The sequence below is a fragment of the Eretmochelys imbricata genome, chromosome 4 (genome assembly GCF_965152235.1).
Source record: "Eretmochelys imbricata isolate rEreImb1 chromosome 4, rEreImb1.hap1, whole genome shotgun sequence".
NCBI classification, from domain to species: Eukaryota; Metazoa; Chordata; order Testudines; family Cheloniidae; genus Eretmochelys; species Eretmochelys imbricata.
In genome coordinates, this window is record NC_135575.1 from 29,463,154 (window position 1) to 29,479,539 (window position 16,386).

Here is a 16,386-nt window from a genome sequence, read left to right on the forward strand (position 1 = left end):
CGATGGAGCCCGGCCACTGCTACCCCAGGGCTCGGGCAGCAGGGCTCAGGCGGGGATTTAAAGGGCTCGGGGCTCCGGCAGCTGCTACTACAGAGGAACCCCAGGCCCTTTAAAGCTCTGCCAGAGCCCAGAGCCCCGGGGTAGCTGTGGCAGCCAGGAGCCCCCAGGGCTCCTCAGTGATTTAAAGAGCCCGGAGCTCCACTGCAGTTGTGGCAGCTGAAGCCCTGGGCCCTTTAAATCGCCCCCGAGCCCTTTAATTCAAGATTTAAAGGGCCCGGGGATTTAAGGCCCTGCCTCTTCCGGTTGAGGCCACGCCTCTTCCAGTTGAGGCCACACCCCCTGCTCAGGACTCTGGCATACGGGTAAATCCTCTAATTTACTTTCACCCCTGAGTAAGGGAAATATTTATTTGGGAAGTAGAAAGCTAATAAACTTTCTTTTCTATGCCTGGCACAATTATAATTTGCTTTAACTATGAGTACAGTGTTCCGCTGTAATATTTATTCAAAAATGCTATCAACCCTCTTGAGTGCAAATATTAATATGTAGGGGAAGATTTGCAAATTTCCAACTTCCTTTACTATGTGGAATAAAAAGCCAGTCTTTTCCCATATTAAATAAAGTTAAAATTAATATGTTTTGTAATTTGGAGAACATACTAGAAAATGTAACAACCTAATATGAACTCTTAAATCTTTTAGTAATATAGGTAAGCATATTCACCACTGAAGAATTCCTAAGCAGACTTACAAAGTGTGCCTGGGTGCACTGCCTCATATTTGCAAACAGTGTTGTCCATCTGAGTTGCAACAGCATTCTGTAAGGTAGCGTTAAATGTTCTCTTCAGGACAGTGTCCTTAAACAATGGGCTTAGCTGTGGAGACATAAATATATGAATTTCAGTCAAATCAACAGTAAGCATACATGAGCAGAATTCTACAATAATCTTGCTTATATACTTCCTAGGAAAGAAAGATTCTGCTTGCCACAAGAGACTGCTTCCTCCAAAGCTTCTTTATGGAAATCCAAAGCTTCTGTATGGAAAAGCACTCAACATTATCTACTACAGCTAAGAATACCTTATTACACTGTGCCATTTTGGATTATTGAGCTATAAACAATCCTGGAAACTGCAGGTGCTCAGCAACACTGAAAATCAGGCAAGTTATTTAGGTGTCTACATATGGATGAAGGACCATAAGTTTAGGAACCTTTTTTAAAAAAATCGTGGAGCACGGTGATGGAAGTCTTAGTAGTACGAGTGAAGGGAAGGAGGAAAGAACAGAACTAGATTATCTTTAGAAGTCCCTTCCAGTCCTACAGTTCTATGATTCTATGACTGCAGGACCACCTATATAAATAAATGTTTGCAGGATCAGGATCAGGCTTGGTAAGACTGAGTTAATTCAGATGTATATGGGCATCCCATTGTTCAGGTGTTTTTTGTTTTCATCATTACTAATGCGCAACATCACAAAATATTTTATGCATAAAGATGACAATAAATTAAGGAGAAAATGATCATTTTAAGGTGAGATTTCAAGGGAGGAAGCAATTCTTTGTCTTGGAGGGAAGGAAGGACAGAGGTTATAAATAGATGTGGCAGGAGGGTCATGTGGGTCCCCAACCTCTGAGGCAGAGATCAGAGGAGCAGTGAGTGGGCAGAGGAATAGGTGGGAATGTGGTCAAAGATATCTGGGAGAGGATTCTGGGGACCATAATGGCAATTTTGAATTTTTTAAGTCAGTTAAAGTGACAATGGATGGGGATGATCTTTCTCCCTGAAACAGGAAAAAGGCAGTAGCATTCTTAACCTTCTGTGGCTTAAAAAGTAGGGAGTTTGGAACATTATAATAAAGGGAATTGCAGTATGCAGCAAGGGAAATGGGTGACAGAAATGAAGGGCCTAATTCTCATTTACACCTAGGCCACTTTACACTCATCTGTCAGTGTACAAGATCCTTAAAGTAGGAGTAGATTATATCTAAACTCATTTTAACATCCCTTTACATGATTAGAACAGTTTAAATCAGTAGAGGCAGGGTCATAATAATTAAACATTCTAGGAACTTTCTAGAAAGCTCTGACACATAGAAATGGGAACCATTGGTGAAAAAAAGTTTTCATCATGGATAAATCCAATATTTCTGACCTTGGGTGCAAGCTAAAGCCAGATTTACAGAGTCATGAAGTCAGATACATGGGATTAGAGCTGGGGAACTATTTCTAGTGAATGATATATTTTACAAACAGGGGCCTTTCTTCTGTGCATATAAAGGGAAGGGTAACAACCTTCCTGTATACAGTACTATAAAATCCCTCCTGGCCAGAGGCACAAAATCCTTTTACCTGTAAAGGGTTAAGAAGCTCAGATAACCTGGCTGGCACCTAACCAAAAGGACCAATAAGGGGACAAGATACTTTCAAATCTGGGGTGGTGGGGTGGAAGAGGTTTTGATCTCTCCATTCTGTGTGCTTGCCAGACACAGATCAAGGAAGCAAGCAATCCAACTCCATTAGAATTAGTAAGTACTAGCAAGGGAATGTGTTAGCTTATTTTTGTTTTGGCTTGTGATTTTCTCTGTGCTGAGAGGAAGGTGTATTCCTGGTTTTCTTTTTGTAACTTTAAAGTTTTTCCCAGAAGGAATCCTCTGTGTTTTTTAATCTGATTGCCCTGTAAGATTATCTTCCATTCTAATTTTACAGATGTGCTTCTTTTACCTTTTTTCTTTATAATAATGTTCTGTTTCTTTTAGAATCTGATTGGGTTTTTTTTTAGTGTCCTAAAAAAACCCAAGGTTGGTCTGTGTTCATTTTGTTTATTCTCAAGCCTCCCCAGGAAAGAGGGTGTGGGGGCTTGGAGGAATATTAGGGGGGAGTAGGAACTCCAAGTGGTCCTTTCCCTGAGTTTGTCTAAATCACTTGGTGGTTGCAGCATTACCTAATCCAAGGTACAAGGGAAAATTTGTGCCTTGGGGAGTTTTTAACCTAAGCTGGTAGAAATAAGCTTAGGGGGTCTTTCATGCGGGTCCCCACAGCTGTAACCTAGAATTCAGAGTGGGGAGGGAACCCTGACAATGAGTTATTTGTAAAGTGACTAATTTGTATTTGTCATTGTCCCATTAACACATCATGCAAACATATTTCAGTGTAAGTGTTGCTTGTGAATGATTCAGTTCATCTATATCTTCAACTATTCATTATTATCGTCATTATTCATCATATATGGTTGGTTCCCCTAAGTCATAGATTCATAGATACTAAGGTCAGAAGGGACCATTATGATCATCTAGTCTGACCTCCTGCACAACGCAGGCCACAGAATTTCACCCAGCCACTCCTGCAAAAAACCTCTCACCTATGTCTGAGCTATTGAAGTCCTCAAATCATTGTTTAAAGACTTCAAGGAGCAGAGAATCCTCCAGCAAGTGACCCAAGCCCCATGCTACAGAGGAAGGCGAAAAACCTCCAGGGCCTCTTCCTATCTGCCCTGGAGAAAAATTCCTTCCCGACCTCAAATATGGCCATCAGCTAAACCCTGAGCATATGGGCAAGATTCACCAGCCAGATACTACAGAAAATTCTTTCCTGGGTAACTCAGATCCCATCCCATCTAATATCTCATCACAGGCCATTGGGCCTATTTACCATGAATATTTAATTACCAAAATCATGTTATCCCATCATACCATCTCCTCCATAAACTTATCGAGTTTAATCTTAAAGCCAGATAGATCTTTTGCCCCCACTGCTTCCCTTGGAAGACTATTCCAAAACTTCACTCCTCTGATGGTTAGAAACCTTCATCTAATTTCAAGTCTAAACTTCCTGGTGGCCAGTTTACATCCTTTTGTTCTTGTGTCCACATTGGTACTGAGCTTAAATAATTCCTCTCCCTCTCCGGTATTTATCCCTCTGATATATTTATAGAGGGCAATCATATCTCCCCTCAACCTTCTTTTAGTTAGGCTAAACAAGCCAAGCTCCTTGAGTCTCCTTTCATAAGACAAGTTTTCCATTCCTCGGATCATCCTAGTAGCCCTTCTCTGTACCTGTTCCAGTTTGAATTCATCCTTCTTAAACATGGGAGACCAGAACTGCACACAGTATTCCAGGTGAGGTCACACCAGTGCCTTGTATAACAGTACTAAAACCTCCTTATCCCTACTGGAAATATCTCTCCTGATGCATCCCAAGACCGCATTAGCTTTTTTCACGGCCATATCACATTGGCGGCTCACAGTCATCCTATGATCAACCAATACTCCAAGGTTCTTCTCCTCCTCCATTACTTCTAATCGATACATCCTCAGCTTATAACTAAAATTCTTGTTATTAACCCCTAAATGCATGACTTTACACTTCTCACTATTAAATTTCATCCCTTACTGTTACTCCAGTTTACAAGGTCATCCAGATCCTCATATGGTATTGTTTCTGTTCCCTGACTGGATGACTGAAATAGTAGCAAACACTAACACAAAAATATAAATGATATGTTTATAAATCAAGAGTCAGTACTTCCACCACTAATAGCAAATTCCCTCTTATTTGTCCAGCATTTATGTGAACAAAATCTGCTGACACAACTGTTTGAGAATAAGCAAATATGAAAAAGTGTAAATGTGGCCAAATAGGAAAGTGATTCTGAATGAAAGAAAATGTCCATGAATAAATGAGGTGGGAGAGAAGTAGAATTAAGTAGTAAGAGCCAATAAGAGAAGAGAAGTAGTGGGGAAGCTCCAGAGAAATAAAGTAAAGAAAACAAGCAACTGCATATGAATGAGGTAGCAACAAAGATCCTGTGACTCAATATTCATTTTAGAAAGAAGCAACCAAGCTGTATTGAAAAACTATAGTCACTGTATTGGATCAAATGACTGAACTGGAAACAATTGTATCCATTTTAGTTGCAACTGCGCAGTAGGGAGATATCAAGTCAACAGCAGAGTCATTAAATTGTTAGTTTCCGTCTCCCTTTATAGAGGGAAGGAGAGAATGCAGATCTGCCCACACCATAAAATATTCGAGGAATGAGAAGAGTTAAAAAACAAATAATCATAGGGTTGCCAACTTTCTAATCGCATAAACCGAACACCCTACCCCACCCCTTCCTGAGGCCCCACCTCGTGCTCACTCCATCCCCACTTCCTCCACCACTTGCTCTCCCCCACCCTCACTCACTTTCACTGGGCTGGGGCAGGGGGTTGGGATGAGGGCTCTGGGTATGGGTGCAGGCTCTAGGGCAGGGCCAGAAATGAGGGGTTCAGGACGCAGGAGGGGGCTCCAGGCTGGGGGAGGGGGTTGGGGTGTGGGAGGGCGTGAGGGCTCTGGCTGGGGGTATGGGCTCTCAGTTGGGGCTGGGATGAGGGGGTTGGGGTGCAGGAGGAGGTGACAGATTTATGTTACCAATCTGCCTGAGGTAACAGGTGATCAGGCTGAGGCCACAGGATTGTAGGGGAGGAGGTGAAGGAGCACGCCAGGCGACTATGTTTTAAAGCTTTATTAAGCAAATAACAGCAGTGAGTGCTGGGAACACTTCCACGTTACTTGGAGGAAGGAAGGAAGCCTAAGTACCCCCACCCTAACACACTTTCATACTCACACACGCACGACTAGAGGCTAGCCAAGCCTGGGTGTAATGTAAGAAGTAGAGGGGGAAGGGTAGATGAGAGTTTTGTCCCCTGCACAGGCCATTTAGGGTCCGCTGTTGATCTCCGACTTGCTTCAGCTTTTGGGAGGGTTTTAAGTTTTGGGTTTTTTGGGGGGTGTTTTGATTAGGGACCTTTGTCGCCCATGCTCTCTGTACCAGTTTAAACTGGCCTTTTGAGGCTTTTTTAAAACACATTGGCTTTAGGGTTGTTATGTTTTTATTTGCTGACCTTTGCATTTTTACTAGTTTTTGCACTTTTTGCTGTTTTGTTTGTTTTGTGTTTTGTTTTGTTTTTAATGGTTGGCTGGGGTTGGGTGAGATACAGATACAGCTGCAGGCTTTTGGGTTGCATAGAGTCTGTTCTAGTGCCATGGCCTTGGACTGAAGCCAGCATTTTATCTTCGGACTGAGCTGAAGTGTTGAGTTAACCTGGGTTTTGGGGTTTTTTTTGGCCTCTTGCAACCTGCAAAGGAACCTTTTACTTTTAACTTATACCTTTAACCCTTCCCAAAATACCTTTCTATACCTGCAACAGCATTAGCAACATACAATGCTGATTTGCCTCCCCAAGGAATCCCCTAAGGAAGGGGGCCATTGGGTTGTAACAAGGGCTTCGGGAGGGAGTTTGGGTGTGGGAGGGGGCTCAGGGCTCGGGCAGGAGGTTGGGGTGTGGGAGGGGGTTTGGGGTGCAGACTCTGGCAAGGCTGTGCTTACCTCTGGCAGCTCCAGGAAGTGGCCGGCATGTCCAGCTCCATGCCCACAGCACCCACTGGCCGCAGTTCCCGGCCAATGGGAGCTGTGGAGCTGGTGCTTGGGGTGGGAGCAGTGCGTGGAGCCCCCATGGCCATCCCTGTGCCTAGAAGCTAGACATGCCAGCTGCCTTAGCCCCGCCAACCGGACTTTTAGTGGACTGGGTGTTCCAGTCAAAAACCGGATTCCTGGCAACCCTAAATAATTCTCATAATGCTTTTAAATTTTATAAAAGTTTCATCCAAGCATCTCAAGGTGCTTTGGAAGTTGGATAAGTATTACTATACCCATTTTACAAACTGGATAACTGAGGCACATTGACAGAACAGTGCAAGTCTGCTCTGCTGCTGCTGCTTGTGCATGACCAGTTTGGTTGACAGTAAACTTCAAAAATGTGTGACAGCAAATTGGTGTAATACTGAGTACGGCTGAGAGGCTTTGGACTGACTCTCATGAATTTCAGGGATCCTTAAACTGATGAGAAAATATAGCTACAGATCCTGCTTCCAGGGCTACAAGTGAGCCAGAGCAGAGAAACTAGTGAGGTTCCTTATTGCATGGGGTGAAAGTGGATTGGAGGGGCTGCACAATTCTGCTGCAGTGCAAAGCTCAGCTCTGGAAGGGGTCTCTTCACTGCAGTATGCAAAATGCAGGCCAGAGTGGGAGAACCCACTGACACCCAAATCCTCCTCTCCTGTGGAGACCATGTGTTAGGACAGTGGGATCTAATGATGTTTTCAGCTTCCAGAACTGCTTCACAGCCATCAGCAACCTGAGCAGAGTTACCTAGCACACAGTGTGGTATGCAAGCAGTGTGTTCGATGGGAAGCCCTGGGCTCTAAGGATGAGGTCTACAGCTTTGAAGTTATTTGGACATTGTGACAGGTTTCAGTCGGTCCTCCGAACCCCTAGGGGGCGCTGGAGAGCTATGGTCCCACTGGCAGGCCTTAGTCACACCTTTCGGGCACGGCAGAATTAGCGGGGAAGGTGTGCCGGCCCGAGTCTGCGGCGCGCCCCGCAGGCGGGGGGGCGGCGGTGCGGGTTTGTAGCGCACAGTTCTGCTACCCAAGGCAAGCTGGCCGGGGTAGGGGAACGCAGGCCCACCCAACTCCACTGCGTTCCAGCCCAGGGCCCGGTCTGTGGCAGGAGGCGAAGGTCCCGCCGCTGGGTCAGCGGGGCCACCCGCACCCGCTGACCAAACACCCCAACCCCACGGTGCAGTTCTGCCTCTGGGCTACTTCCTACCCGGTCTCTCAAGCGGGTCTCTCCGGTCCCTCCAGCTCGTCTGGGTATTCCGCTGCTGGCAGCTCCAGCTCCCCCCTCTGTGTCGGACTCACGCTGGCCCGGGCTACCGCCGGGCCCCTCCAGATCCTCCGGGTATTCAGCGGCTGGCAGTCCTGGTTGCCACAGGCCTTCCTCCCAGTCAGGTTCCTCCTTGCCCAGGGCCTCCCCTGGGTCAGCAGCAGGATCGCGAGGGAGCAGCCTGTGTCTGTCTCCCTCCCTGGTGCTCTCCTCACTGGGCAAAGGGCCCCTCCCTTTGTACTTCCTGTCCCACCACTCCCCTTCCGGGGATTGGCGTAAGCTTGGTCTGGCCCCGTCCACTCAGGCTGAGAGGGTGGCTCTTTACCCTCTGGTTCGGAGGGGAGCCACCCTGGCTCCCTACAGACATATACACTGAATAAATGCAGATATACAGTATAATGTACTGAATTTTAGAAGGACATCAAGTGCAGCTTACAACTCAAGATTACTGAGCAACTGTATTCACATAAAAGTCAATCTTCTAATAAAGTAATTTAAGCCATAGTTTAACTCTGAATATGCTGTATTCAACTAAGCTCCCGATTTGAGTATAGAAGTTAGTGCCATCAGCTGGATAAGAAATTAATACTAAGAACAGTCTCTGTAGTGTACATCTAGAAGAAGACCATTCCTTTGGCCCTCTGAGTTTGCACTCTACATTTTGTTAAAAGGAGCCTAATCAAAAAGCAGTCCATGAAAAATCAGAACTATCTCTGAAACTAAGTCTGGGGGTTTGCAATCTTAGTGGATGCAAAAGAGTACAATGCTTTGGTATTTGAATTTTAAATTAATTTAAACATCTTCAGTGGGTATTATTTACAATTTGAGTAAAGGCAACACTGTATTCATATGTAATACCCTTGCACTGCTGCAGCAGCCACAATGTGCTGAATTTGGCCTTTAGATACACGTGTGTGCATGCACCACTAAGGTTACTATGCTTGCATGGATGTAAATGAACGTTGAGTTTGGCCCAAAGTGTTTTTACACTTGACTGATGTAATTTTCATCTAATTGTTTCCCACATATACTCAATAAATCAACATCGATACACGGCACTAGATTATTTTTTTACAATACATATCTCCTTCCACACAGAGAACTGTTTTAAGGTACAAGTGCCTCCCTTATGCACCACTATTTTAATGTTTTACCCTTACCAGTGAGTTTCTCTAAAATACTTGGGAAATCTCAACTCATGTTACAAGGCTGGTGCATGTCTACTTTCTTATGAAGAAGTGGTGAACCAAGTAATGAGCTTACACTGGCCCAGCTTCTGACCAGTGCAAGACGGTACAATTCTGGTGCGTAAGACTGGGGAGCTGAGGGGAATTGGCTGGAGCCTCTCTATTGATGGTTCATGAGCAGCTAGGAGATCACTCATGTAACACAGTTAAGTGTGTCCCAGCCTGTAGATATCTATATATCGGTGGGTTTGGAAGACTCAGGGTTCCATAGTCCAGGTTGCACTCAGGGGACCCCTTCACACCAGGAGTTCCCTACAAGACCTTGGAAAGGATTACAAGGTGCTACCTGCTCCTACGAAATTATACAGCCCTGACAGCAGGAGCAGAATTGTTTCCTGCCTCCCACTGCTCTGTTGGGGACTCATACTACCATCTGATTCTCCAATGACCCTGCTCAAGATCAAGAGAAGCAGTGCCTCTACCTAGAGAGTCCTCTGATTGAGTAGCAGCTACCCACTGTCCCCTGAAAGTCCACCTCAGGATATTGGTGGAGAGGAAGCTGGTCCCCATGAAGACAACTAATTGTTCAGGTGTGTGTGGGAGAGTTTTGGGGTGTGGTGAGCAGGGAGGGCCTGCTAAAGGGACAGAGGTTTTTCATAGAGTCAGGTTTTATACAAACCCTAATCTCCATGTGAAGCAGCAGTGGTTGATTCAATGCCTGATCCTGCGGCCAAAATCCTGCTGGGTTAAATTCACAAAACTCATGAAACAAACCACTCTCCAATTCTAAAAGTATCTAGTGGATTGAGTGTAGTGGTGGAAGCCAGGAGCACCTGTTTTCTAATCAAGGAATCAGAAAATGAGACAGATTTTCTAAAATTTTAAAGTGAGGCTGTAACTTCTTTTCCAACCCTCTGCCCCCCTTCCACTTCAGCACAGGAACCACCCTGGGGACTAAGGCTCCCAAAAGGCTCTACTGCCATACAGGGAAGGAGCCCAAAGCCTCAGCCCTTACCCTTCCAGCCTTCACCCCCATCTTCTGGTCTGGAGGACATTTTTTTTTTACAGCTGTGACTCCCACACACTACTGAATTATAAGTACCATCTCCTTTCCCCTCTTCTCCCCCGGAAGGCAGGTAAAAGCAACAGGGTGTCATGTCAACAAGACGGAGGCTTATGTTTAGGAAATTGATGTCGGATGCCATTAACATCTTCCTTTTCTACGACTGACGCTTACCAAGTATTATTGTCACTATTATCAGAATTTTCATGGCTGTTATGTCACCATGCTTCCAGCACATCCACCACAGGAACAGATGGGGTTCATAGTGCCTCTCCAACAGACCTGTCCTGCCTGTAGCACTTGGCAAACTGGACAGCCATTCCTCTTGGAGTGTGCCTTTATACAATCCACTATTTCACCTATTCCAGTTGAAACTGGGAGGAACTATCCAAGGAAACAGCAAAGCAGACATAAGAAACTGGATATCAAACTTCTACTACTTGTCCACTGCACAGGACAATTACCTAGGTGCAGGTCACAAGAAGGCAGCACACACCCATCTGAACTAAAATTGATGCTGAACAATGCAAGATCCATCACCAACAAACAACAAGCAATACACGACCTCATTTAGTGATGCAGTATAGTTAGCAATACTGAGACTCAGCTGGATGATACTGCTAGCTCTGTGCTAGCCCACCTCATCCCCCTAGATTACATGGCCCATCACAAGTCCAGAGAGGTCAAGAAGGCAGGCAGCACTGCATTAGTCTTCTTTCCAAATATCAGATCCAAAGGAGATGCCGCAGGTAAGACATTCAAATTCATTTAACTAACAGTGGAAACCGGAGACACAGCTAACAGATTTCATGCTCATTCACAGACCATCAAAGAGTATATGGTTCATAAAGGATCTCACTGATATCTTATTGATGATGGTGGTGAAACACCCCTGACTTGTCATCCTGGAAATGTCAACATTCAGGTTGACAAAGGGGCAAACGTAAACTCATTTCCCCAACTGCCCTCCTAGGACTTTCACAGGTTAGCTCTGGTCCAACCCACACAGCCAGTCTCACCTTGGTCTTAGACTAGATGTCAATATAGAGGCTAACATAACCCAGGCAATCCTTTGGACAAACCATAACTTCATTTAATTGGAGGACAATGGTTTCCCCACTCCCAGGCAGCAAGAAAGACTAAAGACTCTGATTCAACCATGAAGCATCTTAGGGAATATCTACACTGCAATCCCAGGGGTAACTGCAGCATGGGTAGTCAAACCTTCACAAGGTTTACCAGCACTAGCTTGGCTATAAATAGCAGCATGGGCTTCAGTGTTGGCACGCAAGGCAAACAGATCCCCAGGGTGCTTGTACAGATGTGCTGAAGTCCCTTCTGCAGCATCTACACTGCTATTTTTAGCTGTGCTAGCATGAATAAAACTACCCCAGGTATGCCTACCCATGCTTCAATATTACCTCGGACTGCATGTTAGACATACCCTTAGATTCCATCAAATTCCAAAGCATGCTAAATAACAGCACCACTCCACCTTCAGGAGGAGAAGTCAACAATCTGGTGAATCCTTATGTTTATAGACTAGCCTCGACTGTCAACACACTCGCACCCCAAGCAGCTCCTCCTCCTCATTACCCATATAGATTTCCTTGGTTTTCCGACACCCAGCACAAGATGAAGAGAGAAGGTCAGGAAGTCATGCACAGATGTTGGAAAATAAAGACTGAAACAGACAGGATGAAACATAAATAATTTCTCCACACCTATCCTGAGGTTGTATTACAGACAAAGAGAACCTTCCTATCAGCCTCCACTGAAGCTCCCAAATCCCATTTCAGGAAGAAAGTCAGGTGGTAAACTGCTTCATCAATCCTGACTGCCTGCAGCCCACAACAAAACCCAACACCAAGCCCTGGGAAGAACGATCAGCCTACTTTGCTGAAAAGATCACATACATTTGGGAAAAAGAAAAGGAGTACTAGTGGCACCTTAGAGACTAACCAATTTATTTGAGCATAGGCTTTCGTGAGCTACAGCTCACTTTATTGGATGGGAAGGCTCTCAAACAGCATGAATCTGCTCTCGCTATTCTGACCAAGAAACAGCCCCCTAAAATCCCAGAGTTCAGTACACTCACTCCTCAAAAAGTTCTGGACATCCTAAAGGAGTCTCAACCCAAGATCTGTGAACCTGTCCCAATCCCTTCCTGGCTGACGAAAGACACTCAACTGGTGCCACTAATGAAGGAAATAGCTGATGCCTTGTTCAGTAAAGGATTCCTCCTTCAAACACGCTATAGTCCAACCAACACTGAGGAAACATGCATTCTTACACACATCAGTTCTTGCCAGCTACCAGACAGTATCAAAACTTCCACTTCCGAGTAAGCTCTTAGAGAAACTGACCAAAGGCCAATTACATGCTCATCTAATTGAAAATAATATCCTTGATCCAGTACAATTTGGATTCAGGCCAAGACATGGGATGCAAAAAAGCTTTACTGATGGGGTGATCTCCTCCAGTCAATAGATGGTATGTAGGCATCCATTCTCATCCTCCTGGATCTCTCTGCAGTATTCAACACTGTTAGCCATGAAATACTGCTGTCCTGCCCGAGAGGTGACAGAGATCCAGGGTAATACCCTAAAATGGATTAAATCCTTTCTGGGGGGAGGAGGGGTGTGCACACAAATAATAGTGATAAGAAACTGCCATTAGACCCTTCACTTATGGAGTCCCATAAGGATCAATTCTCTCTCCAGTCCTATTCTACATCTACATGCAGCCACTAGATGAACTAGCCAGACAACACAGCCTGAAGTGCCAGCCATATGCAGCTGATACACAGCTCTACTATCCTTCATCTGACCATACCACTACCACTACGATAGCCCTGTGATTGTATGAGATGAGCCCATGGATGAAAAACAGATGGTTGAAGCTGAATCTGAGCAAGACAAAGCTTATGTTGGAGCAGAAGAAAGCACTTTGAAGGGCTTGCATCCATGGCACGGTATCCTCTGGCTGAAGGATACAGAACACCTGCAGTTATTCAATTCAGTCCATAATTTAGGAGTGCTCCTGGATTTTTCGCTGATGCTAAGCTTTCACATAGCAGCATCCATAATTAATGCTTTCTACCATCTTTGGTTGGCTGAGAGACTCCATCTTATTCAGCAGCCAATGATCTGATCTTTGTTATATATGTCTTTGTCACCTCCTATCTAAACTACAGCAAAGAAATGTATGTGACCATGAAACCATGAGATCTTAGGAAACTCCAAGTAGCACAGAATGCTGCAACACATCAACATAAGCTACCATGAGCATCTCAAACCAGTCCTTACCTCACTACACTGGCTTCCGATAGAATACCAAGTCAAGTTCAAGGTGTAGGTCCTTATCTTCAACTCAACGGCCACAACCTAAAGCTCCAGAATGAAAACTGTGGCCAACAGCTCCACTCCACATGCACAATGAAACTTGCTACCACAAGGCTAAAGCTCATCTGTGCAGGAGACAGAGCTTTCTCAGGGGCTGGTCTGAGACTGTGAAATGAACTCCCACAGGAACAGGACCATTATAAACCTCATCACCTTCCACTCCAGTTGCAAGGCTCCCTTCATCAACCTGTCTTCTCTAACATAAACACATAGCAGTTAGCACATTTTAAAACAAAACAGAATCCGACACAGCACACACAACTCTCCCCAACAGGAGAAGATGAGAGAGAGAATGAACTATCGATGACAAATGTTACATTGCTTAATGCATTACTGGAAGGCACTCGTGTTTATGTGTAAGTAATTTAAATTATTTGTTTCAGTTTCCTTGAGGATGGTCTGAGGATTAGTTAATGTTTGTAAATGTTTGAAAATGGAGTGCAAAGTATTTTTGTTATAGGTTAGGTACTACCAAAATTACTCAGATATCCACATTGTGAACAGGAATCCCTCTAAGAGTCATTATTAAACAAGAGAAAAAATTGAAGGAGTAAGGCCCAGCCTCAGGCTTTTAATCCAGGCAGTTATCATTTGCCTGGAAATGCACAACCCAGTGGTCAGCATTGCTACTACAAACTGTGCACTAATACAAACATCTGAAAATGTGAAAAACAACTTTTCACATACATACAGTTTTTGTCTCAAGACTGGCCAAATGGAATTCTAGCAAATGTTCCTATAGCAAAAATAATAACCTCTGAGCTGACAACAATTATAAGAAATTTCAGCCCACAGAGTAATCTCCCCCCAACCATCCCTGAAAAGTAAGTGTCAGAAAAAGAGGGTCGTATGATCTAAATTTCTGAATTTTGCAACGTAAATTCTACTACCTTTTTTAAAATTTAGTGTGCGTTTACTAAGATGACATCAAAGAGTGTTCTTTACACATAACAATGGCAGGATATGGCCTAGTGGTGAAGAAATAATACCAGCTCTGAAAAGATTTAAGGCTCTTGGACCTGGTTACAAGTAAACAGTCATTTAGTTTAACAGCATGCCCTAGTATAATAGAATTTGGGAAAGTATCCAATATGGGATGACAAGAACTTGTCTTCATCTATGATTTGCCACATGGTATGCATCTTAATGCAGTAATGGCCACAACCAATCACTAATACTAAAGAGCTAGGAGACATTCCCACTCCAACAGACGTTTTTTTCTTATAATCCCTCAGAACTGTACAATTTCTTTTGTTCACTGTACAATAAGCAATAATAAGAATCCATCTCTGCACTGATCTTCCAAGATTTTCAAAAACTCCTCCTATACTTCCAATTGATGCCAGGCTATGTAATTAGGTTCATTTTAATGCCTTAGCTCGTTAGGCAGCTTAGCAAAAGTATTTACATAAAGGAAAAATCTAATAAATAACTTTATCATCTGTAAATACTAAAGGCCAGAGTTTTCCATGTAACAATTTGGTAAGTAACCCTAATCCTTCCAATAGCTATACTTGGACTATATAATATCTCCAGAATAGCAAAAAAGTCATGTAGTCAATGTCTCACATAACAAGAGTTATCCTGGACACAAAAAAATTTATACCACTTCTAAAATAAAAAATATATTGCAATAACAAATTTTAAATTTAATGGAAAAATAATATTTTGTCTCTGAAATTCTACAAAATAATAAGTTAACAGAATATGGAGACATACGAGAAAATGCAGGGCTACATGTTGAAAGTAACATAAATAATTTATGCACTCACAGTTCCAATAAGATGACCAGTGAATGTTCTCCTTACATAAGCCCATTTAGCCCAATATTCCGCCTTTTGACAGGGCTGGTGCCAGATATTTCACAGCAAATGAACAAAACAGGGCAATTTATCAAGTGATCAATCCCCTGATGTCCCACCTTCTAGCAATCAGAGGTTTAGGGACACCCAAATGATGAAGTTGTGCCCCTGACCATCGTGGTTAATAGTCACTGATGGATCTATCTTCCATGAACTTACCTAATTCTCTTATGAACCCCAATTCTGTTAATACTTTTGGTCTATACAATATCATCTGGCAAGGAGTTTCATCACCGGTTGACTGTGCATTGTGTGAAGAAGTACTTTCTTCTGTTTGTTTTAAATCTACTGCCTATTAATTTCATGGGATGACCTCTAGTTTGTGTGTTATGTGAAGGGGTAAATAACACTTATTCACCTTCTCCCCACCATTCATGGTTTTATAGACCCCTATCATATCCTCCCTCAATCGTCTTTTTTCCAAGATGAACAGTCCCAGTCTTTTTAATCTCTCCTCACATGGAAGCTGTTCCATACCCCTATGTAAGATGTTTCATACTGTGCTGTAACATTTTCTAAAATGTGATTGCTCTGTAAGCAAATATATTGTAACACACCTTAAAAAATTTACAAGGAGAGCAAATGCATTATTCTAAACATTCCTTCTGAAAACTATAATACCCTCACTCATGCTAAATAATACTTTGCTTCACTCATGTTCACACTGACGCTGAGAAGACTATTAGCATAGAAAGGCACTACTGTGTGTAATGGGTTGTCTTAAGCATTTTCTGATCAATATCATTGTAATGCATTTTGAAAATCTATACATTTTAAACACTCATTTTGTAGGGAATACAAAATAATTTAAAAAAAAGAAAATGTGGATGCTTATCTGAACCTTATCCAAATGTACAAACCCTGGAGAGCTGATCTTTCCTTCTAATCCAGCTTTATGTAACCCTTCCATTTTCAACCCTGGCTCACAGCAGTAGCTGCCAATTCTATTACCTAACCCTCTGTCTATAGTCTCTTAGATCTATACCCTATCCGAGATTAAAATTGAATATTCAACCATCAATCTGTTACTGGAAATTAACTCTATATTTTCAGTGCAAATACTTTCAAAGGCATTTATAAAACCAAGCTCTTGGACCAGTTGAGATAAAAGGATTCAACTGGCACTAAGCAATCTACTATGTGACAGAATAATTGACTAAGGCCC

At 43.4% G+C, this 16,386-nt stretch overlaps 1 protein-coding gene across 1 annotated transcript in view; it reads right to left on the bottom strand.

Annotated features, from left to right (window-relative positions):
* Window positions 1-736: 736 nt before the first annotated feature.
* The window catches only part of STPG2 (sperm tail PG-rich repeat containing 2), a 405,813-nt gene continuing 390,163 nt past the window's right edge, over window positions 737-16,386 (bottom strand). Inside the window, exon 14 of the mRNA XM_077814758.1 lies at window positions 737-874. Coding sequence (XP_077670884.1) covers window positions 737-874 — 138 coding nt within the window. The remainder of the gene's footprint in view (window positions 875-16,386) is intronic.